At 39.9% G+C, this 25,383-nt stretch overlaps 1 protein-coding gene and 1 long non-coding RNA gene across 2 annotated transcripts in view; one reads left to right on the forward strand and one right to left on the reverse strand.

Moving 5' to 3' along the window:
* The window catches only part of LOC138962134 (uncharacterized), a 264,299-nt gene that overhangs the window by 156,386 nt on the left and 82,530 nt on the right, over window positions 1-25,383 (reverse strand). The window lies entirely within an intron of this gene.
* On the forward strand, window positions 3,936-8,101 carry LOC138961666 (uncharacterized). The gene is made up of 3 exons (XM_070333343.1): window positions 3,936-4,548; window positions 5,337-5,427; window positions 6,008-8,101. The coding sequence occupies exons 1-3, from the start codon at window positions 4,423-4,425 to the stop codon at window positions 6,349-6,351; spliced, it is 561 nt and encodes a 186-aa protein (XP_070189444.1). The 5' UTR covers window positions 3,936-4,422; the 3' UTR covers window positions 6,352-8,101.

A 25,383-nucleotide genomic window follows, 5' to 3' on the forward strand; every position in this document is an offset into this window, starting at 1 on the left:
ATTTTTTCCGCAAGACCGTACACTCGTAGCATCGTCTGTCCACCGCTCGTGGCAAAGGCAGTGAAATTAACAATCCATAAAAGCGCGGTAGCGGTTGCGCTGAGGATCTGAGGATAGCACGCTTTTTTATATATCTCTATTCTTTTTAACTCTCTGAACGTGTTTTCAATACAAACATATCATATCTATATGTGTTTGGAATCAGGAACCGACAAGGAATAAGATGAAATTGATTTTAAATCGATTTCGGAAATTTTATTTTAATCATAATTTTTATATTTTTAATTTTCAGATCTTGTTTTTCATCCGAATATAACTTCTTCTTCTTCTGCGTTGGATGTTGGTGGCCGTGCTAGATCCTCAGACCAGTGGCTGCCAGGAAGTCCGCAGTCTTGCGCAGTTCGTCGGCAGGACCCCAGAGTTTGGCTCCAACACTGGTCTCTTCTTGCCAGAACTTCTGGCGTGTTGTCTCTAGATGGGGGCAGTTCTGGAGAATGTGCTCCGGAGTTTGCTCTTCCGAGCCACATTCACAGTGTGCGTCATCCGCAAGGCCCACACGGTGTTTTTTCAGTCCACAGTGCCCTGTCCTTAGACGGAAAATGGTGGTTTGGCTTCTCCGGTCTAGTTTGTTGATGGGGTCTTCCTGTGGGTTGTAGTCTCCGTTTCTCTTTTTCCAGTTTTCTTTCTTCTTCCGTTGTAGAAGAGTCTTGGCTTCTTTGTACGAGGTGGAGTTGTGTGGTTGGGGAATCCGAATATAACATATTTATATGTTTTTGGAATCAGAAAATAATGAAGAATAAGATGAACGTAATTTTGGATCGTTTTTAAAAAAAATTAATTTAATTACAATTTTCAGATTTTTAATGACCAAAGTCATTAATTAATTTTTTAAGCCTCCAAGCTGAAATGCGATACCAAAGTCCGGCCTTCGTCGAAGATTACTTGACCAAAATTTCAATCAATTTTATTGAAAAATGAGGGTGTGACAGTGCCGCCTCAACTTTCACAAAATGCCAGATATGACGTCATCAAAGACATTTATCGAAAAAATGAAACAATCATCTGGGGATATCATACCCAGGAACTCTCATGTAAATTTTCATAAAGATCGGTCCAGTAGTTTACTCTGAACATTACGCTCACAGGAAAAAGCGCGAAAGAATATCCGTACAACAGCCCAGAAATATCAGTGTTTCATTGGAACATTTGTGCCACTGTCGGATATAGGGCCACACGGTTTTTGTAGTATACAATGCTTTGCACACGGCAATCTGCGCGCGAGCGCAAGCTGGGCGAAACGGGCGACGACAGGGCTTGGCGACGACACTCACCCGGGCAGTGAGTGACGAGCTCAAGTTTCTGAACCCTGTTTTTAGTGAAACGGCGGTGGAAGTGTTATGGCAGAAAAAATCGCTGCTTCCTGGGTGTTATCGAAGAGTCTTAGAAATATTTACTTCTTTTCATTCTGAAAATTGCTGTCTAATAATTAACTTGAATTAAATAGTGCCAAAACTTGACTAAATGTAAAAACAAAGATTTCTTTTTTGAAAAGACAGAACAAATCAGAGCATCACAGTGAGAGAAAAAAATCCTGTATATTTACTTGTTCATTTTGATGACTTCTTTTCGCTAGTCAATACACATTCGTACTGAAGAGGAAACTTTAAACATTACGTTTCTTGCCTACTGGAAACAAGCCTACAAATCTGCTCTTCGCATGCACGGTTGACTTATGAGGTGCTAAGGTGTGCGGGGGAGGGAGGAGAGATCGATCTTGCCAAATAAAGTTCTGAATTCGTGTATAGTCTGGGCAATTATTTTTTTAAAAAGCTAGGCAACTTTTATGAAGTGATCAAGAAGAAACGTTGTTAAGAACGGTTAGTACCATCTTATGTTAAAATGACTTGTTTCCAACTTTCGCATGAGCCCTGTACGTCGTAGTAGCAAAAGTAGTAATAATAATAATAAATAATAATAATGGACATTTATTAATCGCCGTTTCTCACAAGAGCTCACGGCGATTTACATATTAATTTCTGCTACTAGTAAGTAGTAGTATATATAGTAGCAGCTGCTGTTGTAACTGTAGTAGTATACAATAGTTGTATCTACACATATGTGTAGAATCGAAACGGTAGGCCCTACTTCCTCGCCCCACTCTATTCTCGCCTGCAAGAAACGGGGGAATGTTTCAAGTTGCCTCTTGTGTGCCTGTGTGTGTCACTTGTATGTGTGTGTGCCTGTGTCCGTGTATGTGTGTTAGTGTGTGATAGTGTGTGTGTTAAAGTGTGTGCGTGTGTTTGTGTGTGTGTTTGTGTGAGTGTGTGTTTGTGTGTGTGTGTGTTTGTGTGTGTGTGTGTGTGTGTGTTTGTGTGTGTGTGTTTGTGTGTGTGTGTGCATTTTTGCCTTTGTATGTGTGTTTGTGTGTGTGTGGGTGTGTGGGTGTGTGGGTGTGTGTGTGGGTGTGTGAGTGAGTGTGTGTGTATGCGTTTGTGTGCGTGTGTGTGTGTATGTGTGTGTGTGTGTGAGAGAGAGAGAGACTTATAGAGATGAGAGAGAGAGAGAGAGAGAGAGAGAGAGAGAGAGAGAGAGAGAGAGAGAGAGAGAGAGAGAGAGAGAGAGAGAGAGAGAGAGAGAGATCAGGGAGGGGATCACATCTCTCCCTTCTGCTGCTTTGACTGTTACCACTACTACCACTACTACTACTATGCTACTACATCAGTCTGCTACTACTACTAGTTTTTCTTCTCAGTTTCTACTACTTTCATTTCTACCACTAATACTACTTCTACTACTACCTCTTCTTCTACTACTACTACTACTACTACTACTACTACTACTACTACTACTACCACTACTACTACTACTACCACTACTACTACTACTACCACTACTACTACTACTACTACTACCACTACTACTACTACTACTACTACTACTACAGCTACTACTACTACGGGTTTTTTTTTAACTAACGAGGTCGGTAACAGGATTATTGCATCTTGCCTATAGTATAGGACAAGCTTCATACCGCCGGGATAACAATTCACCTCCTTATCAGTTTCAAAACTTTTTTTCAAAAAATAATTTTGCATTTTGAGGCATTTTTTGTGAAGTGATGTTTTATAAACCGTTTTCGTGTATGGCTTAATCTTCCTCCTGGATGTTATCGAAGAGTTTTAGAAATATTTACTTCTTTTCATTCTGCAAATTGCTGTCTAATGATCAAATCAAATAGTGCAACCAACATCACTAACATTGCTACCCCAACAGCAACAGCAAAAAACAACGATTTTTTGTTAAAAAGACAGAACAAAGCACAGCATCACAATGAGATTTAAAAAAAATCCTTTCTATTTACTTGTTCATTTTGATGAGTTCTTTTCGCTAGTCAATACACATTAGTACTGAAGAGGAAACTTGAAACATCCCACTCACAGACCAAGCTTCTCATGATATGACCGCAAATGATACACTCGTTCTCAGACGATCGGTGTAACAAGAAAATTACTCCAACGAGATTTTTACTCCGTTTGCACGAGATCACATATCTAGTCATTATCCCTTCGCTTGCATCTTATTTTCGCGTACGAGATTTTTACTGGCAGTAAAAATTTCGTGGAGGGAGTAATTTTTTTCGTTCCGTGGAGAGTTCTTTTATCGTACGATAAGTGTTTTCAGAGTAAAGATTTTGTACGAAATGTTTACTCCGGAGTCAATTTTTCGTGGAGTAAAAATCTAATGTTACACCGGCAGAGCGCATAGCTATGACAAACACTGTACAAAGGAAGACGTGGAACTTGCGAAGAAAATGCGAAAAAGTGTTTGTGGGTTATCGTCCCTAGTTACATGCTGGCGGCGAAAACAAAATGGCGGATCGCGTAGGTACCGATCGCGTGCGTGGTGGTGGTAAATTGTACTCGGCTTTTTGTTGCAAGAACGCCCGTTGCAAACAGAGCTGCTTCGGGAAAACGTTCCACAAGTTCCCTAAAGAAGAAAAAAGGTGGGTTGTGCAGTGATTATTTCATCAGGTTTACCTTCTTCAGAATGAGAATGAATGCAATGGCTCGAGTCAACTCACTCAGTAGACTACAGCGTCAGCGAGTACTTACGACTGTGAGTGTGAGTCAGCAGTCAGTACAAAACAACAGTTTACACTTGATGACAAACTACCCGTGGGCATATTTGCCGAAACCTTTATCAAACCTTGCTTACGGGAAAACTACAGTACAAAGGTACATCACTCATCCGTTTTGCGTTCCGGCAGAGCGTTAGATTTAGACTGAAGATCTGATTTAGCTTTTTTTGTCTTTCCTTTTTGCTTAGTTTAACAATAACATTGTTGTTTTTATTGTCAAACTAGGTGCAGAATATGGATGCAATTCACAAGGCGAGAGGACTTTGAAAAGCTGCAGCCAGCTGATGTTCAAGGTCTCAAGCTTTGTACTGATCACTTTGAGGCCAACCAGTAAAACAATCCTGCAGAGAGGATCACTTGTGTGGAATGCTGTCCCGACATTGTTTGCAGTGCCCAATCCACCACCGAAGGTTATTTATTTATTGGTTTTAGGTTTTTGCAAATCAAAGAAGCACACTAATAAATGCAGGTTGAGTAATGACAAGTTTGAGGCTGATGTAAGAATTGAAAAAAAACAGCATTGTTCCCATCAAATAATGCCTGTTTGCATTTAGCGCAAAATAATGATAAGGCCAACAAAAAAACGTTACTTATTTTGGATTGACGTCTTGATTATGATGATATGATGAACTTATTTTGCCAAAAAACAGCCCCAAATGGCAAAAAAAGTATAGGGTCGGCGTCAACAACAAAAAAGTTGTATGTTTCTGGTCACCTGACCCTACCTATGTTTTCCCGATGACCCTAGACTTTTGTTTTTGCATTTTCAAAAATAAAAGTGGTATTCGAAAATCACTTGTTTTCCTGTTTTTCAACAAAATAAGTTAAAAAGATGGTTTAAAAAAAAAAGTTTAGAAAAAAAATCTCCACCTTTAGTCATGTTAGGCCACACAAAAAGTCTGTTAAAGGTAACATAAGCCCCCCCAAAATAGCGTCGGTAGGTCGGCTTTTTATTTTTGTATTTTAGCCATCTGAATATTTTAATTTTATTTTTTAATGCCCCAAAAAAGTCTAGGGCCGGTGGGAAAAAAATAGGGTCGGTCCGGATATCGTAAACAGATTATTTTTTGTTTTGCCTTACCAGAAACATACACTTTTTTGTGTGGCCTAAGACCAATGCCATGAAATTGGGAGAATTGTTTCATTGGGACTGGGTGTTGGTTGTGAGTTTGTCAGTTAAAGAGCTGTGCATTTGCAGGTTGCTAGTGGGAGGAAGCCACCATCGCAAAGGGTAGCTACAAATGAAGCCAGCACCGACCTGTCGCCTGATGCACAAATTGTTCAACCAGGTAAGAGATTTTTAACCATGAAGAACACCCTGACATCAAAAATTTTTTAAACCCATCCATTACATAGTTAATAATTGCTGTATAGGGTGACGGGGGCTGTGGCGGGGTGGTAAGACGTCGGTCTATTAACTCGGAAGGTCGAGGGTTCGAATCCCGGTCGCGGCCGCCTGGTGGGTTAAGTGTGGAGATGTTTCCGATCTCCCAGGTCAACTTATGTGCAGACCTGCTAGTGACTTATCCCCCTTCATGTGTACACGCAAGCACAAGACCAAGTACGCACGAAAAAGATCCTGTAATCCATGTCAGAGTTCGGTGGGTTTTAGAAACACAAAAATACCCCGCATGCTTCCTCCGAAAGCGGCGTATGGCTGCCTAAATGGCGGGGTAAAAACGGTCATACACGTAAAATTCCACTTGTGCAAAAAAATGAGTGCGTGTGAAAGTTTCAGCCCACGAACGCACAAGAAGAAGAAGAAGAAAGCTGTATAGGGCGGATGCATGGATGGATGAAATTGTACCTGTAGTTCCCACACGTAAAGATGTTATTTTATGTGTTTTGTGTGTGTGTTTTCTTTTTTAGATGACATTCAGGCGATCCTGGAGGACATAGGATGTAAAGCATCAAAGTCGTCATCCTCCCCATCCCCTCGTGAAGCGGAACTTTGGCAGAAGGTCAACAAACTGAGGAGCAAGGTTTTCCGATTAGAAAAGAAAACGATGGAACCCCGTGTAAAACGAGCGAGTAAATTAGCCAAGCCTCCCAAGAAAGACGTTGTAATAGAACAGTTGTCTCATATATTATCAGGCGAGGCGAGCTATTTTGCCATTTATGCCTGTTACATATTTACCGGTTATCTGCTGCTGTGTCCAATCCTGGCAGAGACGGGAACGCATGTTACCAAGGAGCTGAAGGAGAGTCAATGAGATGAGAGAATGTGATTAACAATTGCCAACTCTCTCCGTACAAAGAGGGTCCAAAGTTGTATCAAAATATAGATGGTCGGCAATTCAAAATAAAAAAAGACAATAGACAAAACATGTACTTCGGCTCATAGAGCCTTCTTTAATTTTTGACTCATTAAGTCCATGCTCCGAGAGTCCTTTTTTTAATTTTGAATTGCCTACCATCTATATTTTTATACATTTTCAAAAAGATTCAACAGTCACCTTCCGTTATTCTTGAACTTGGCTATCCCAGCCTTACCTCAACATTCGATATTCCTGTGATATTTTTGACGTAAAATCAATTTTTACTGTAAAACTCTTCGGCAAGAGGATTGGTCCAAGCAAACAAATAATAAACTTGTTAAGATTTTTCCTGATATTTCCGATCAATTGCCTATGGTTTTATTTAGCTAAAAGATTCAAACGTCACACCTATGACTCATGGCTATTTTTAAGGGGGGAGTAGCATCCCTGGTGTGTTGTTTGTGATGTACCTTTTAGTCTGTTTACAGTAACATAGGCACACAAAAAGAGGGTCGGTAGGTTGGCTTTTCTTATTTTTTTTATTTTTATAACCATCTTTTTAAATTATTTTGCAAAAAAACAGGAACAAAATTGATTTTTTTTTCTTTTTCTTTTTCTCCAAATGCCAAAAAAAAGTCTAGGGTCGGCGGGGGAAAAATAGGGTTGGTCGGGATACCGTAAACAGACTATTTTGCTTTGTTTTGCCTAAGCAATGACTAACAAACTTTCTTTAGGGTCTGACATTGTATATACTATACAATTTTTGGGGTATTAACTAAATACATCCCGCAGTGGGGCACTGCGGTTATGAAATTAAAGGCCCCTCCTGTTTTTGGAACCGCAGGAGCTTTCTAGTTTGCTGTTAGGTAGATTTTTGGTTCCTCTTTCCTGTCATGCTCTCTTTTTCTTCATGAATTCTTTTCTTTTTTCTGCCTTCTTGCTCATTCACCTGTATTTTTTCCAAAAATCTCTTCTCTTGCCGCTTGTCTCGCGATTCATGTATAGTTTAATCTGTTAGTGTTCTGATGTAAGTCCAGCAGTAGATAGGTTAAGCCTATTTTAACATACTGGAAACTGGTAATCTTCCAGTAGGTATTAATTTAGTTTTACTAAAGCCTGCTGGGACACAAGTAATGGGTTAGTGCATTTGTAAACAGGAATCGCTTGACAAGTGGCCCCCTTCATCCCCCCCTTCCTCGTCCTGATATGGCTCTGCGTAGTCGGCTGGACGTTAAGCAACAAATAAACAAACAAACAAACTAAATACATGTATACAGTTTTTGATTCCTTTTATACTTTTTCACAAATTAGCTCCCCTCCCCCCCCTTTTCTTTTTGTAGTCTGCCCTGGGGGCGGGAGGTCTCCCAATTTCGGTTTCTAGGGTCACCTTATGCTTCCATATGAGCTGAGAACTTAATTTAAAATGGGCCTCGATTTTGTTTTATTTGTATTTTGTAATTGTGCCTTTGTCCAGTCACATGATTTCACTTTGTACTTAAAAACTTGGCACTGTCATCATTTATTGCTATTTATTGTTCAGTTGTTCAGTATTTATTGCTATTGGGCATCAGTTGTTCAGTTGCCCTGTTTCGAATGAGCCATGCATGCATTATGGATGTGTTTAGCGAATTGGGATACCTAAAGCAATGTAAAAGAAACAATGTGAAGCAAACATATAGCACCAAATAAAATAACCGAATCAGAATGGAAACTTCTTCGGTGTGTGTGTGTGTGTGTGTGTGTGTGTGTTTGCTGTTTTAAATACCGAAAATGTGAAAATAAAGCAAGTCACAGCATGAGAAAGATCGACTGTACTAGTCATGACAAAGCAGGAGACAGTCTGGTCAGCATGTAGAAAAGGGCAATAACTCGTATTTAGCCATTCTCATTTCTAAGCATGCCCAATGAGGAAGTTATCCTTCTTCCCATTGTAGTTTCTTTGGCTATGAAACGCACTTTTGAACTCAGGTTCCGCCACGCATTTTCAGGCCCTTCAATCAGGGGTGGGCTTATGATATGCTGGGTGATCTTAGAATAACCCCTTTTAGCGGATGAGCGTATGATACGAAGAGCGGGGCACGAGGTGAGTGTCTGCAGAAAAAATGTAATAACTCCTAAAATACTAATTATCCTGCAACCATATTACAGTTGTCAAAACTCGAAATGTAGCGCTACTTATTCACGTTGCTCTTTTTACAAAAAAATGCGTATCTATTGAATAACTATCCAAAACACAAGGCAGGTCGCTGATTTGTGGTCGGGTGCTCTTATGAAATACCCCCCTGTGCGCTTATGATAGCTTGATTTTTCGGATCGGATGCGCTTATGACTGGTTTTTCGCTGCGCTGCTTAGCTCCCACTTTCTTGCTACCTTGTTGCTACTAAAACGTATACACATTATTTTATTTAGCCCTTTGCCGCGACAAGGTTTGCCGATACCGGCACTTGTCTCGACAGTGACGTCATTCATAGATGACGCCAATCATAAATGACGTTTGTCAAGGGAACTTATGCTTTCAAGTGTTGCGGCTTCCAGTGACAGAAAGGTATAGAGATAATATAGTTCTCTGCTTCACCAAATGTACGACCAATAGTGAGATGTTTTGTGTCTTTTTATACTTCCTACTAATACTGTCGACAAACTAGCCAGAATGATTGCACTATTGCGCCTAGACAGAAAAAGGGTTAGACAAAAATGCAGCCTCAATGACATCTCTATTATTTCACGCTCATTATCCTAGCTAAAACACACACCACTTTCATTACCAGCTATTGTGTTTTCAGCGTAGCAATAGGGCCCGATATTTAGACGAGACAAGTATAATGCCGACGAGTCGAAGACGAGTCGCATTATACTTGGTCGAGTCTAAATATCGGACCCTATTGCTACGATGAAAACACAATGGCGTTTATATAGCTATTCTGACATTAAATTCTGTGTTAAAATCATGTTTTTGTCAGCAACAAGTACCAGAATGGTCCATGTCGCTGATTGCAGACGACGGTTCCCTTTCCGCATGAAGCCACGGAAATAACCGAACATTGAAAAACCCACGGACATGTATTACGGAGAAAACTCGAGATAACCGGATGTTTAGCATTACGTCAATATGCTAGGAATCATATGACGTCATGACGTATCATGCTTGCCTACGTATATTGTATGTTCGAAAGTCTGACTTCTGTTGGGAATTCGCGTGGTGAAGACTGCGGTAAATCTGTAGATGATAAGAGAACAAGGATTGTCTCAAAAGAAACGACTAAATGTTTCAGACCGGTAACTTCATTTCAACATTGCACTATACAATGGACGTTCTATGTGACAGGAGAGTTTGCTGATTTTGTGTTAAAAACATTGGAGAGATCGTCTGCTAGAATCAGAGATAGGTCGCTTCAGATTGCAGCTTCTGGAAAATTGCAAGGTTTGTTGCCTGTTAAAGAACTGGATTTTACACGTAATGTATGTCATGTACAGTAAGCAACAACAAAAACACACACAAAGCAAATGGCATCGTCTGTCGACTAGTCACAGAAACAAAGCTGGCGAGGTATGCGTGTACTTTATACACGTGGAAGAAACCGGAACCATGCGTCTTTGTTATCGACAATATGCTTTTGGATATTGAGTAAAATGGCCGACTTCCGCCGCATTATGCTTTGATGATCGGAAGAGACCATCCAATCACAGCCCCCGAATTCCCCCACGTGTTCATCAAAATAGCTATATAAAGGAATGTTGATTTGAAAACAAAAACACTAATAGGGTTTGAGATGCGTTCTGTTTGTAGATGGAGTATTCTGGGATCATGGACGGCAGTGGTATTGACCTGGACATATCTCAGGAGATTCAAGTGGAAACTACCCAGGCTGACCCAGGACCACCCCCAGCCAGCAGCACGCCTGCGAAGCCTGCGAAGAAGGACAGGGGGAAGACTCACCTGTGTACCGCTTGTGGAAACACCTACAAGCACTTGCCAAATCTCAGGCGACATATCGGGGCTACTCACGAAGAGGGTTTCCAGTGTTTCATCTGTAAAAAGGCGCTGGTTAGTCAAGTCGCGCTGGAGTCTCACTTGAACGGCCATGAAAAGAAGAAGCCATTCAGCTGTGCTGCCTGTAAGAAGACTTACCAGAGCAGGACCAGTCTTGCACAGCACTCCTGCAGCAGCAAACCACAGAGCTTTCCGTGCGATGAATGCCCCAAAGTGTGCCCATCGAAGAAGGCTTTAACTCAGCACAGGCTGAAGCATGCACCAATGCCAGAGTTTCGGTGCCAGTTTTGTGGCGTGGAGTTCAAGTTCAGACAGGGAAGAGATCGTCATGTCAAAAGCAGATGCAGGGTTGCCCAGGAAACAAAAACATCTAAGGATTCTTATCCACCTTTGATGTTGCAACTGCTTTAAAGTTACTGTTCAGAACTTTGTGAAAAGGAAACAAACACTTGTTTGTTAGAGTTTAATTTTACTCCTTTTGGTTTTATGAAGACGCAAGATTAGTTTCATATTATTGATTTTAATAAAAGCATAGAAAACTGCAAAATATTAATTTCAATCTCTCTCTTTCTCTCTCATAAGTTTACTTTCTATACTTTCTAATATTAATTAACTGTAATTAAATTGTATGTACAGTCATTGAAGCCTTGTCTGGTCATAATATGTCCCGGTTATCATGAACTTTGTGAAAAGGAAATAAACACTTGTTTGTTAGAGTTTTAATTTTACTCCTTTTGGTTTTATGAAGACGCAAGATTAGTTTCATATCATTGGTTTTAATAAAAGCATAGAAAACTGCAAAATATTAATTTCAATCTCTCTCTCTCTCTCTCTCTCTCTCTCTCTCTCTCTCTCTCTCTCTCTCTCTCTCTCTCTCTCTCTTCCTGTAATAAAGTTCAATGTTTCAATGTTTCTCTCTCTCTCGATCTTCTGTTTCATCTGTATCCACTCCAGGTTTGGTCTCAGCTTCTGTCATATCCACTCGAACTGTTTATCAACTGTGTGGGTTATGATTTCTTTGAAGATGGAGAACCCTTCTCCACAATGGTAACATCTATAATCCATGATCTGTAAAATGAGAACATTTAATTAAGATCATTCAGGTCATCAAGCAAAAAACTAGGCAGCGCAGCAAAAAACCAGTCATAAGCGCATCCGATCCGAAAAATCAAGCTATCATAAGCGCACAGGGGGTATTTCATAAGAGCACCCGACCACAAATCAGCGACCTGCCTTGTGTTTTGGATAGTTATTCAATAGATACGCATTTTTTTGTAAAAAGAGCAACGTGAATAAGTAGCGCTACATTTCGGGTTTTGACAACTGTAATATGGTTGCAGGATAATTAGTATTTTAGGAGTTATTACATTTTTTCTGCAGACACTCACCTCGTGCCCCGCTCTTCGTATCATACGCTCATCCGCTAAAAAGGGTTATTCTAAGATCACCCAGCATATCATAAGCCCACTCCTGATTGAAGGGCCTGATTTTTTGGTGATTTTTTTTATAAGTTGAAATACTGCCATAGCTAAGAGCGGCTCTATTTTTAACACGTAGATAGTGGAAGGGATTCCCCGTCATCCTGTGTCTCTGCGCATGCGTCAAGCTTTGTGATGCTTCGCGGCGGGTCAGTTGTACACCATTTGCCGCAGACAGTTTGGAAAGCCCGTCTCCTGATAAAACTTGCTGGAAACTATATCCATTCCGGTACCCTCGCCATAAAGGTATAAGTCACTCTCTTGCTGGTTCTGCATGCCGTGTTTGATGTTATAAATTCCCGTATTATTATTATTATTATCATTATTACTTATGTACCGCGATCAGTTCGCCACACACATCTTGAAAAGATCCGCACGCGTAAAAACTGACCCAAAGTCAAGATAACCCGCAGAACCGGCGGCAATGCACCCTTTCGATTCGGCAGTTCGAGTTGCTCTTACAGTTCATCCGTGATTGCAAGAATGTCCTGCCGACGAAAGCGGAATTTTCTGTACAGTTCCACTGACGTCGTCGTAACGATTCAGTGGATGTAGGCGGTCAAGAAAGATCCGGTTGCTTCTCAAATTGCTTCTCATCCTGAATCGGCATGAAAGCAGCCGCCATTTTAAACGCTCCAATAACGGGTTCCATAACTCTTATTGGAAGGAGGGCTCCGAGCGATGACGTCACGTTTCTAACCCTAACAGAACGCGTCCGCCATTTTGGGAAGCTTCCGCCTTAGCGTCACTCTCTCCGTCTTTGTGCACTTTTGATTCCGCCGTTCTTGCCTACGTAGATTGTATGTTCGAAAGTCTGACTTCTGTTGGGAATTCGCGTGGTGAAGACAGCGGTAAATCTGTAGATGATAAGAGAACAAGGATTGTCTCAGAAAAAACGACGAAATGTTTCAGACCGGTAACTTCATTTCAACATTGCACTATGGAGGTCTCCCTTTTGCGTACTTCGGAGCGGTGTCACGTGATACGCAGAAATGGGTTGGAGGGCAAGAAGCGGAACGGCTAGTAGCGTCAGTGCGCCGCTCGATGATTCGGGAGTGTTTTAATTGAATAATGTCAAAATCGGGAACAAAAACGGTCGACCAGCCAAAAGAGAAGTACATTACATCATTGAGTGACGTTGCTAAAGTGCGATACTTGGAGAAATTGACCGAAGCTCTTTAGTTTCAGACTACATATAATTTCTGCTTCAGTGTGTGTGCATGAGTTTTCATTTTGTTATTATTCAAGAACTTGTAGTTCTATTTCTAACTTTGTATGTTTATGTGTGAAGCTCTTTAGTTTTAGATTACCTATTATTTCTGCTTCAGTGTGTGTGAGTTTTCATTTCATTGTTATTCGAGAAATGGTATTTCTAACTTTGTATGTCACGTTTGGAGAAGCGATTCTTTCCCAGCAAACATTGCACCCTCGGATCGCATGCGTAAAACACTCGGCACGAATTTCTGCACTCGAATCGAGCGCGTCACGCATGCACAAAATCGAACACGGATTTCTGCACTCGAGTCGAGTGCGTATCGCATACGTGAATGCGACATGCTTTCATGCGTGAAAACGCATGCGATACGCATACGATTTTGTAACTCGTCTCGCATGCGATACGCATGCTTTTTATGACGCTATATTGCATTTGACCTTGGACCTCCATATTAGGTCCAAGATTTGACGTCATTACTGACGGCGACGATGCCCTGTGCAATCTTTTAGCTCACAGTCCCTCTGAATCTTTTTAAATTAAAGAAAAGCCAAATTCTCAGTTAAAAAAATGAAAGAAAATCGATGATGATCCCACAGAAAACTCAAACTCATGTTTATATTTTATCAGCGCTAATTTCTTTTGGAAACATTTTGCTCCGACATCTTCACTTCCGGTTTTTCGAAATCTTATCTCACGACTGGTTTTGCCTGTAGATGACTATCTCTAGAATTCACAATCTATAGATCTGCATTTAAAAGGTAGCATGCAGTGTGAGAGAACACTTACAAAGGTCAAAACTGCGTTTAAAGAACAGAATCAGTGTAAAAGCAGCATTGCAGTGACAATGTCGTCTGCTATTACGAGGGGAAACAACTCTGTTTTCGTTCCTTAACAAGCCCGCATTTCCGATAAACGGTCAACACAAATCAGCGGACGACAAGAATGCTTGACAGGTAAGTTTCTTCACTATTTTTGACGTTTTCATTATTTAAGAATGTATTTGCAGGCATAGTATCAAAGCATTCTGTTCACTGCACCGCGTATCAAGGTTTGGTAAGTGCAGAGGCGCCGTTTTAAGCCAAGTTAGATCTAATTGTTTCGTGAAGTTGACCTTCGATCAGTCTCAGTCTGTCAGTGTTTGGTGATGCGAATTGAAACAATGAAAGGGTCAGTCTTTTACTGTTGAATTAATATTTGTGCACTGAAAAGACAGCTGGGTCGAAATATCTGTGACTGGAATGTATTGTTTTGTCAATAACAAGCTTTCCAACAACCTACATTTCTTGGTCACAGTTGGTGTGTTTTTTTTTATCCTTGAACAAGTTGAAGTTGAACTTCTAAGTTGAGTGTTAATAAATTATGTGCATTGAATGGGGCGCATTGTATTTTGCTGTTCTAGTCGAGTTAAGAATCGAGTAGATATTATTTTCCCGGGTATTGGAAATGCCATAAGTGTGTTTGCTTATTTGTGACCCAAACTGGTCTATCAAATTCAAAGTAGTTTGCTCACTGATGTGAAGTAGAGCAAGAATGAAAAATAGTATAGGTCTAGTAGTATGTTATTTTTAACTTTACACTCAAGTTCAAATTCTTTGGAATTCAGCGCACAAGCAAAAAAGAAATCATTTCATTTACTGATCGAGCTTCAATGGTATTTTTTGTGGTTTTTTTTCCACTGCATATAGTAAGTGGTGTGTGTTTTACTGTGTCATAAGACTCAAATTATAATTTAAACAGCGATGCTTAGAGTTTTAAATAAAATGTGTTTGTGTTGCACAGTGCATACTGATGTATGCAGGATATTTGAATTATTACAGATGCATACCAGCTGGATCCTGTTGTAACATGTCACACCTTGAGATGAGACACCCACAATGGAAACATCACACTCACAGCTGTCTTGAATTGGAAAAGGTCAGTTGCCTCTTTATTATTCATGTACACAGTGTATGTGTTTTGTGCTGTGTGTGCAGTTTAAATTTCAAAGATCACTCTGGCTTTCTGTTACTTTTTTGTGTAAAAATGTGTGTATCTGATGGTTTTGGGGGCTTTATGTTCTAATTTGAACACTTCTGAAGAACGGCATATATATATATAGGTATATGTGTACTTAGGTTTTTTGTTGCCTCTATAATCTATTCCATGCTTTAACCATACAGACTCATAATGTGGCTTGTGTGTGTGTTTTATGTGATAAGTTGAGTAATTCTGAGTTACATATAAAATAAGTAACAGTGTGGCCACTTATGTTTCCAGTACACAGCGGCTGACCATTCGGACCATGTTTCCTATTGGGAATTGATCTTGGCTGTTTCTGTTCTGCAAAGGTATGATTAAGGCTTCCTTTGATGATGAATGTTTTTGTGTGTGTTTATGTGTATGTGTCACTGTGGGTGGGTGTGTGTGTGTGTGTGTGTGTGTGTGTGTGTGTGTGTGTGTGTGTGTGTGTGTGTGTGTGTGTGTGTGTGTGTGAATGAAACTTCAGTAATTTATGCTTTCACTTTTCAGAGTTACATGACATACAAGCCAAAATATGATATATTTTGCTGAAATTTGAATCAATGAATGTCTTTGTAGTCAGGAATTTTCAGGGTTGAAGTTCTGACTCAAAATGACTGTGATTGATAAACTCCATATCACATTATCAGAAATGTTAGTTAGGACAAGTATTATTTAAACTCAATTTAACTGAATTCATACAGGGAGAGGATTGTTATCACGAAGGTTACCAGTATACCAGGTTTATGATTTTTCAAAGTGCACAATCTCTTTTTCAGTGGACCCATTGAACTTCAAGTCCTGCATTTACAATGGTCCAGTGCTGTGTTTATCTGCTAACCTGGTCATACCAATGCGTTGTTGTGAACAGGTAAGTAATGCTTTTGCTTGCTTTTTTCTCTTTGGTTTCATCTTCTTATGCAGTTGTCCCTACTTCAGTACCTGTGTTTTTGGACTGAACATGTAGAGCTCAGAAGTCTCTATGTCATGCTTAAACCACAGGCTAATCCTTTGACTTGCGCACGCATGTGACTGTGTTTAATGGTGATGTCTGTAGGTATCTGTATCTAAGTGAGTAGTTATGATTTTAAATGAGTAACAGTGTGTCTGTTTATGATTGCAGTACACACATTATGGCCAACCATCCTGATGATGTTTCCCTGTGGAGAGATCTTTTCTGTTTCTGTTCCGCAAAAGGGTTGACTGCGGCTTTCACTTATGGTATGTTTGATTTTGTTTTGTTTTTCTCAGCTATTCAGGCTTTCAGCAGGATAGTCAGACTTGAGAGTTACAGGCCTAAGAAGATTTTCAATTTTGACTGTAAATATTATCTTGATTCCTGGTTAGTGTTGTGGTTGTGCACCAATGTTGTTCGACAAAAAGCTTCGGCATTTCAAATATTGGATGCCTTTTTGACTCACATGCGAAGCAAAAGTGAGTCTATGTACTCACCCGAGTCGTCCGTCCGTCCGTCCGGACGTCCGTCCGTCCGTCCGGAAAACTTTAACGTTGGATATTTCTTGGACACTATTCAGTCTATCAGTACCAAATTTGGCAAGATGGTGTATGATGACAAGGCCCCAAAAAACATACATAGCATCTTGACCTTGCTTCAAGGTCAAGGTCGCAGGGGCCATAAATGTTGTCTAAAAAACAGCTATTTTCACATTTTTGACTCACATGCGAAGCAAAAGTGAGTCTATGTACTCACCCGAGTCGTCCGTCCGTCCGGACGTCCGGACGTCCGGACGTCCGGACGTCCGGACGTCCGGACGTCCGTCCGTCCGTCCGTCCGGAAAACTTTAACGTTGGATATTTCTTGGACACTATTCAGTCTATCAGTACCAAATTTGGCAAGATGGTGTATGATGACAAGGCCCCAAAAAACATACATAGCATCTTGACCTTGCTTCAAGGTCAAGGTCGCAGGGGCCATAAATGTTGCCTAAAAAACAGCTATTTTTCACATTTTTCACATTTTCTCTGAAGTTTTTGAGATTCAATACCTCACCTATATATGATATATAGGGCAAAGTAAGCCCCATCGTTTGATACCAGTTTGGTTTACCTTGCTTCAAGGTCAAGGTCACAGGAGCTCTTCAAAGTTGGATTGTATACATATTTTGAAGTGACCTTGACCCTGAACTATGGAAGATAACTGTTTCAAACTTAAAAATTATGTGGGGCACATGTTATGCTTTCATCATGAGACACATTTGGTCACATATGATCAAGGTCAAGGTCACTTTGACCCTTATGAAATGTGACCAAAATAAGGTAGTGAACCACTAAAAGTGACCATATCTCATGGTAGAAAGAGCCAATAAGCACCATTGTACTTCCTATGTCTTGAATTAACAGCTTTGTCTTGGATGACCTTGACCTTGGGTCAAGGTGACATGTATTTTGGTAGGAAAAATGTGTAAAGCATGTGAGTCGTATGGGCTTTGCCCTTCTTGTTCACATTTTCTCTGAAGTTTTTGAGATTCAATACCTCACCTATATATGATATATAGGGCAAAGTAAGCCCCATCTTTTGATACCAGTTTGGTTTACCTTGCTTCAAGGTCAAGGTCACAGGAGCTCTTCAAAGTTGGATTGTATACATATTTTGAAGTGACCTTGACCCTGAACTAAGGAAGATAACTGTTTCAAACTTAAAAATTATGTGGGGCACATGTTATGCTTTCATCATGAGACACATTTGGTCACATATGATCAAGGTCAAGGTCACTTTGACCCTTATGAAATGTGACCAAAATAAGGTAGTGAATTACTAAAAGTGACCATATCTCATGGTAGAAAGAGCCAATAAGCACCATTGTACTTCCTATGTCTTGAATTAACAGCTTTGTGTTGCATGACCTTGGATGACCTTGACCTTGGTCAAGGTCATGTAAAGGTCAAGGTCAAGCATGTGAGTCATATGGGCTTTGCCCTTCTTGTTTTGTTGTTTTATGAACCTAAACTGTGCTCTGAGTCTGACAGTATTTTCAGCCTCCGTCATAATAGGTCAGGTATGCAGACTCCAGGCCTGCATGTTCAATGTCCATAGTTTTGACCCCATGGAATTTCTGTAGATACAAAATTGCGGTACTACTTCTCTCCGGAAACCCCCGAAAACCTCATCAGAAATAAGAACATTTGTCCTTAGATCGTGTTTTGTTACATAATGTTTGCAATCATGACTTATATTTGCAACTTTCACAGTTCATGGCTTTATTTTCGTGTTTGTGCGAGGATTTACGAAGGAGCGAAAGCACTAATCACATGACGTCATCAGTACTTGTGCTTTCGAGTAACAATAGTTACCTTGCTCCCTTGCATTGAAATTGTTGCATCGATTTCGTCGATAATCCGGCTCTCAACACAAATATAAGGGTGCAAGTAGCACGAATCAGGCTTACTTTTTACAGGCATGTCCAATACTTCACTTTGAAGATAGATTTAGTTAGTCTAGATGGGGTTTTCAGGGATTTTCGGAGGTTTTCGGAGACAAGTGGTACCCCAACATTGTTTTCTGGCCATAACATATTGACCCACATATATTTTGAATTCATGCAGGTTTAACTGGCTGATTGTCCTCTGTGTCTGGGATGAACACGGCTCTGAAATGCACTTTAGATTTATCCGTGAACTTACATGTAAAAAAACTGATGTAAAACTAAAAGGATATTATTTATTGACAATGTTCTTTTCTTTTGTGTAGCTTATCAAGGTGCTGCTAATCGATGCTGTCAACACAAATGAGAGACACTGAAACAAGGAAAGTCAGACTCAGAGCCCTGGCAGCCACATACATTCCATGTGTTCCCTTGCTGTAGAGTTTCACAAATCAATCTCAAATAATATTACTGGTGAGTGTTTGTGTTTTACACTTGTTTCGTTTGTGGGTACAATGGAACCTACCTTTCAAAGATCTTGACTATTAACACAAAAATATACTGAAAGCAGATCACGTCCTATGAGAGAAACCATCTTTAAATGGAATTGTTTTCAGACATAATTACATTGTGAACTGAAAACTTGGAAAGCTAGTTTCTTCAATACAAGGTTCCACTGTACAATTAGCTGCCTGTAAGATAAGTTTCACAGTATTTGCCTGTACTGTCAAGATGTTTTGGCATGATCAGTCACAAATAACACTCTTGGAAAGCACTTTGTGTCATCATTCCTGGTTTAAATGTTTGTGTTATGGAAGTTTTCTGAATTATGTGTCCCTGATTTTTATCTTATGTTGTAATACAGGCTTTGTGTTTGTATTCATGTGTGTGTTACTTTGTATGTGAAGGAAGCTTTGAAGAATCAGCTAATATTGAGCTCCTTATTTTCTATTTCTTATCAAATAACCAAAGGGAAGTAATCGCTCAATGCATACGACATGTGTAATAGAGTAAGCGAGAGTTGTACGGAACCTTTTCTCCTGGCACCTGAGAGAATAACAAGCATTGAAATGAACATTGAATTTGTTCTGATTAAAACCAGTCTTGATCTAAGGACTAAGTCCGGTCGAGAATAAAAGCTGGTTCTTGTATATGACTGTGTACGTAGGTGTTAGTTGGAGTGCCTTGGAGAATGATGAGCATATGAGCTTGCGGTGATCATCCTTTTTTGAGGATGAAAGTCGCTTGTTCATTTCAATGGTTGTTATTCTCTCAGGTGCCAGGAGAAAAGGTTCCGTACAACTCTCGCTTACTCTATTACACATGTCGTATGCATTGAGCGATTACTTCCCTTTGGTTATTTGATATCTTAACATCGCTCTGCCTCATTCTGTTTGACTTTCTATTTCTTATTTTCTGCCTTTCATGGCACTTTTTCAGTACCATGAGGATGAGTGTAAATAAATTAAAAACATGTACCTATAGTATAAATAAGTGGAGAACTGAAGGAAAATGGCTGTCGTGTGTTCAGGTGGCTTCAGACTATGTACACTAACTAATGATTTGATAAATTGTTGTTAGTTTCAGGGAAACTCTGTTGGACCTGGGCTGCAGAGGAGAGGTAGCAAATGCAGCCAAGCAGATCGAGTCTCATCTTTTGAAGGAAGGGAAGGCGCATCACTTGTTTATGCCTGGTGATGGATCACCGAGGACGTCAGCACGGCACTGGGAGTCCTTACAAAACACATTGCCTTTCGCTGCATATATATTCAGAGATAGCCGAAAAGTCGCAGCATTGTGAATACAAATTGTATTTTGAGTGTTGATAATTATCACTAATTGATGGGGCGGGAATGTAGCTCAGTCGGTAGCGCGCTGGATTTGTATCCAGTTGGCCGCTGTCAGCGTGAGTTCGTCCACACGTTCGGCGAGAGGTTTATTTCTCAGAGTTACCTTTGTGTGCAGACTCTCCTCGGTGTCCGAACACCCCCGTGTGTACACGCAAGCACAAGACCAAGTGCGCACGAAAAAGATCCTGTAATCCATGTCAGAGTTCGGTGGGTTATAGAAACACGAAAATACCCAGCATGCTTCCTCCGAAAGCGGCGTATGGCTGCCTAAATGGCGGGGTAAAAACGGTCACACACGTAAAAGCCGTGGGAGTTTCAGCCCATGAACGAACAAACAAAATCACTAATTGATCAGCATTACATGGTTTTGTATTTTAAAACAAATGTGACTATTTCTTTAATACGCAAAGGGTTTCTTATTATATTTGTCCTAATCAAAAATGTTAAATGTGTCAAAATGCCATCAAGTTCAAAATGTAAAGCCTAGGTAGAATATGATTCATAATTTTAGTTGTAACTAAGTAAGTGTATCTTCTTCTTCTTCTTCTGCGTTCGTGGGCTGAAACTGCTACGTACACTCGTGTTTTTAGCACGAGTGGAATTTTACGTGTATGACCGTTTTTTACCCCGCCATTTAGGCAGCCATACGCCGTTTTCGGAGGAAACATGCTGGGTATTTTCGTGTTTCTATAACACACCGAACTCTGACATGGATTACAGGATCTTTTTCGTGCGCACTTGGTCTTGTGCTTGCGTGTACACACGGGGGTGTTCGGACACCGAGGAGAGTCTGCACACAAAGTTGACTCTGATAAATAAATCTCTCGCCGAACGTGGGGACAAACTCAAGCTGACAGCGGCCAACTGGATACAAATCCAGCGCGCTACCGACTGAGCTACATCCCCGCCCCAGTAAGTGTATCTAAATTTAATTACGCATTTTCACTAAGATTGTGAATGTTTATAAAAATTGAAAATTGTTGAATAACATAATATTTTGATGAAACAATTTGTTTTTGAGTTTCTGCTTGCATGGTTTGAGTGAGTGTTGTTGTCAGAGTGCCTGAAAATATGAGCAGCTAAAAACCTGCTTTATAAAGAGCATAAACAATCCGGAATACGAATGGAATACGCATGCGATACGCATGCGGTAGATCTGCGTTAGAGGTGCGTGTCACGCTCGATATACGAGCAAAAAACGCATGCGTATCGCACGAAACAAAAGTTACAGAATCGTATGCGTATCGCATGCGTTTCACGCATGCGATACGCACGCTTTCACGCATGCGATACGCATGCATAATGTTTGTTGGGTTATTCCTTTTTGGGATCAAGTCTGGTGTCTGCTTTAGTGCTTACTTTGATATTACCTTAGAACATTTATTGTGAACCTGTAAATGTGTAATGTGTGTGTGTGTTTTTTGTTCTTCTTTTTTATTTTTTCTATTTCTTTTTACTTTAGTGCTGCTGAAGACAGTAACTAAAAATTTCCCTGAATTCAGTGTTACGTGTTTTTTGTTTTTAATTTTTATATATATGTTGACAATGACAGTTCAGTTAAATAAAGCGTTGAACACATTATATGTATTTTAATTTTTACCAATCTGTCACTCTGTGAATGTGAAGCTGGTGTGAGTGTGATATTTAACACATTACTTTTGATTTGTACCTAATCTCTGCCTTTGTTAGCTCCAGTAGGTGTGTTTTCAACAGTTTTGTTCAATTTTGTGAAACGTTACTGTTTTGAGACAAACCAGACACATATTTTTCCGTTTGGGACAGCTGGGCTCAACATATTAACTTTGTTGACTAAACAAAGGAGCCATTACACAGATACACACTCATTCTGACAATCACTCACCAGATTCTTCACAATTAAGAAATGTCTCAGATAAGACACACGCAAGCTTAAAAAAAAAAGTCTTAAGAACAAAAACGTTACTGCAACAACAATGTATTTATTAGTTCTTACTAAAAATCACATGCTTCAATAAAAAAAAGCATAAACTGTACAGACATGCTAACCAGCACTGATTAAGGCACACACTTGGAGTCAAAAAGCTATGGCATCAACATAAGCAGTGTTGAATCTGTTTCAAATTGCACACTTCAGTCAAAAAGCTATGGCATCAACATATGCAGTGTTGAATCTGTTTCAAATTGCACACTTCAGTCAAAAATCACATGTCTGACAATGAGTGAATTAGTGTTTCCAATCAATGAACGGTAACTGTTTACATATAAAAACTGACAAAAAAGTGAAAAAAAAGAAAAGAACTGTACACACACACACTTGGCATCAGATCTCAAAATCAAATAAGGAATAGTGTTGAGTCTTGAAAATGCTTTGAATTATACACACTTGAGCCAGGAAGCAAAAAAAGGAACTACACTCATGCCAGCCAGCACAAGTCATACAGATACTGTACACAAGTCAAATCAATACTGTGTTTCAGGTTTGGCATCCACATAAACAGTTTTGTTTCTGTTTTAAATCACACACTTGTCAATAAACTATACAGACATGCTAACCAGCATTGAATAAGGCACACACTTGAGTCAAAAAGCTATGGCATTAACATAAGCAGTGTTGAATCTTGTTTCAAACTGCACATTTCAGTCAAAAAGCGAGTGAATCGGTGTTTCAATCATTAGCAAAATTAATACTGCTGTTGAGTAAATCTCGGTGTCTTCCTCCAGCGTCGACTTTCGGAATTCTGAAAAATGCAAGAGCATTTTCTTTGTTGCTTCGGCTTGTGCAACCGATTATGCAACAAGTATTCACCATCTTGAATGAAATTTAGCCAAATCGTCGACGCAAATACGGAATCGCCGCAGCGAAACTTCGCGATCGGCACCACGCTTCCATGTTTTCGCTAAGCGCGGTGGCTTCTTGCCCTCCAAGCCCCGGTGCGCACGAAGTGATGACGTCAATAGGGAGACCTCCATACAATGGACGTTCTATGTGACAGGAGAGTTTGCTGATTTTGTGTTAAACATTGGAGAGATCGTCTGCTAGAATCCGAGATAGGTCGCTTCAGATTGCAGCTTCTGGAAATTTGCAAGGTTTGTTGCCTGTTAAAGAACTGGATTTTACACGTAATGTAGGGCCTATGTCATGTACAGTAAGCAACAACAAAAACACACACAAAGCAAATGGCATCGTCTGCAGTCGACTAGTCACAGAGTGACAGAAACAAACCTGGCGAGGTATGCGTGTACTTTATAGATCTACACGTGGAAGAAACCGGAACCACGCGTCTTTGTTATTGCCGATATCGTTTGGATATCGGCAAAAATGGCCAACTTTTGTATCGTTATGCTTTGATGATCGGAAAAGGGATGTGTGAGACCATCCAATCACAGCCCCCGAATTCCCCCACGTGTCCATCAGAATAGCTATATGAGCCTTTGCCAAAAGGTGCCATTTCGGACCCATGTATTTTTGGAAAGCAAGTGTAATTAACTGGATTACCCCAACATGTTTACATGTATTGTGCTTTGAAAAAGGGAGTTTGATGAATGCTTTTTTTAATGTTTTGAAGCCTGTTGTTGTTGTGAATGTTAAATAAAAAATAAAATGTTTTAGATCTAAACATACACCAGAAACGGCCCCGAAAAATTTTGGACATTTTGGTGTCCTCGGGAAATTTTCGATTTTTCATGGTCTGCATCACTTTATCGGTTTTAATCAGCGTATTTCATACAGTCTAAGCATGCAACTCTTAGTAGAATGTGCAACAATCGTAATTAGAACCAGAATTTACCGAAAACCTCGCCCAGTAAATACCCGGTTATTTTCGAAGGCCTCATGTCCGCAGACCAACTTGTTTACAGATTCGATTTTCGCCGGTCTTGGTGCTTTGAATGGCCGCCATTTTGGATGAAAACGATAGTTTCGTGTTCGAGGAAATAAAAGCAGTGTGTTGCATTTGAGTCAGAATTTGCGAAGTTATTGTATCTAGCAGCTAAAAAGAATCGATGGAGATTAATGTCCGAAAGTAACGTTTGACACATTTTGTTATTTTTGCAATTTTCACAAAGAAGTTTCGCGAGTATTTTTTTCAAAAGCGTGGAAACCACTAGCTTTGCTTCTTTGGCGTTTCCGGTCACCGATTCGATTAAAATCATGGAGACGACGAGCCGTAAAGTTGAGAAAATATTGTACTGTCTGTTCAGGGTAAGGTGTAGATCTATACGTAACGTTTGACACTTTGTAGATCTAATGTTTGACACTTGCCCATAATTCTTCTCCCGACGAATTGAATTAGCTTATATTATCCCATGACCTGCCTCTTTATCTCTGTTAGCTGAGGAGGTGATTATTCTGAATATTCCATCACAACCATATGGATATCCTATGGATATCCTATGGATATCCCATCACAACCGAGTTTCGATCTCAACTGTCATTGGTCATTGTCTTTGATTTCAGAGTACAATTGAATAATTTATGGAGGTCATCTGCATATTCAGAGTTTACAGATGGACTACTTTTTACAATTAGTCAAGTTTTGACTAAATGTTTTAACGTATAGGGGGGAATCGAGACGAGGGTCGTGGTGTGTGCGTGCGTGTGTGTGTGTGTGTGTGTGTGTGTGTGTGTGTGTGTGTAGAGCGATTCAGACTAAACTACTGGACCGATCTTTATGAAATTTGACTTGATAGTTCCTGGGTATGATATCCCCAGACTTTTTTTCTTCATTTTTTCTTATAAATGTCTTTGATGACGTCATATCCGGCTTTTCGTGAAAGTTGAGGCGGCACTGTCACGCTCTCATTTTTCAACCAAATTGGTTGAAATTTTGGTCAAGTAATATTCGACGAAGCCCGGACTTCGGTATTGCATTTCAGCGTGGTGGCTTAAAAATTAATTTATGACTTTGGTCATTAAAACTCTGAAAATTGTAAAAAAAAAAAAAAGTTTTTATAAAACGATACACATTTACGTTCATCTTATTCTCCATTATTTTCTGATTCCAAAAACATATAAATATGTTATATTTGGATTAAAAACAAGCTCAGAAAATTAAAAATATAAAAATTATTATCAAAATTAAATTTTCGAAA

The sequence above is a fragment of the Littorina saxatilis genome, linkage group LG1 (genome assembly GCF_037325665.1).
Source record: "Littorina saxatilis isolate snail1 linkage group LG1, US_GU_Lsax_2.0, whole genome shotgun sequence".
Taxonomy (NCBI): Eukaryota; Metazoa; Mollusca; class Gastropoda; order Littorinimorpha; family Littorinidae; genus Littorina; species Littorina saxatilis.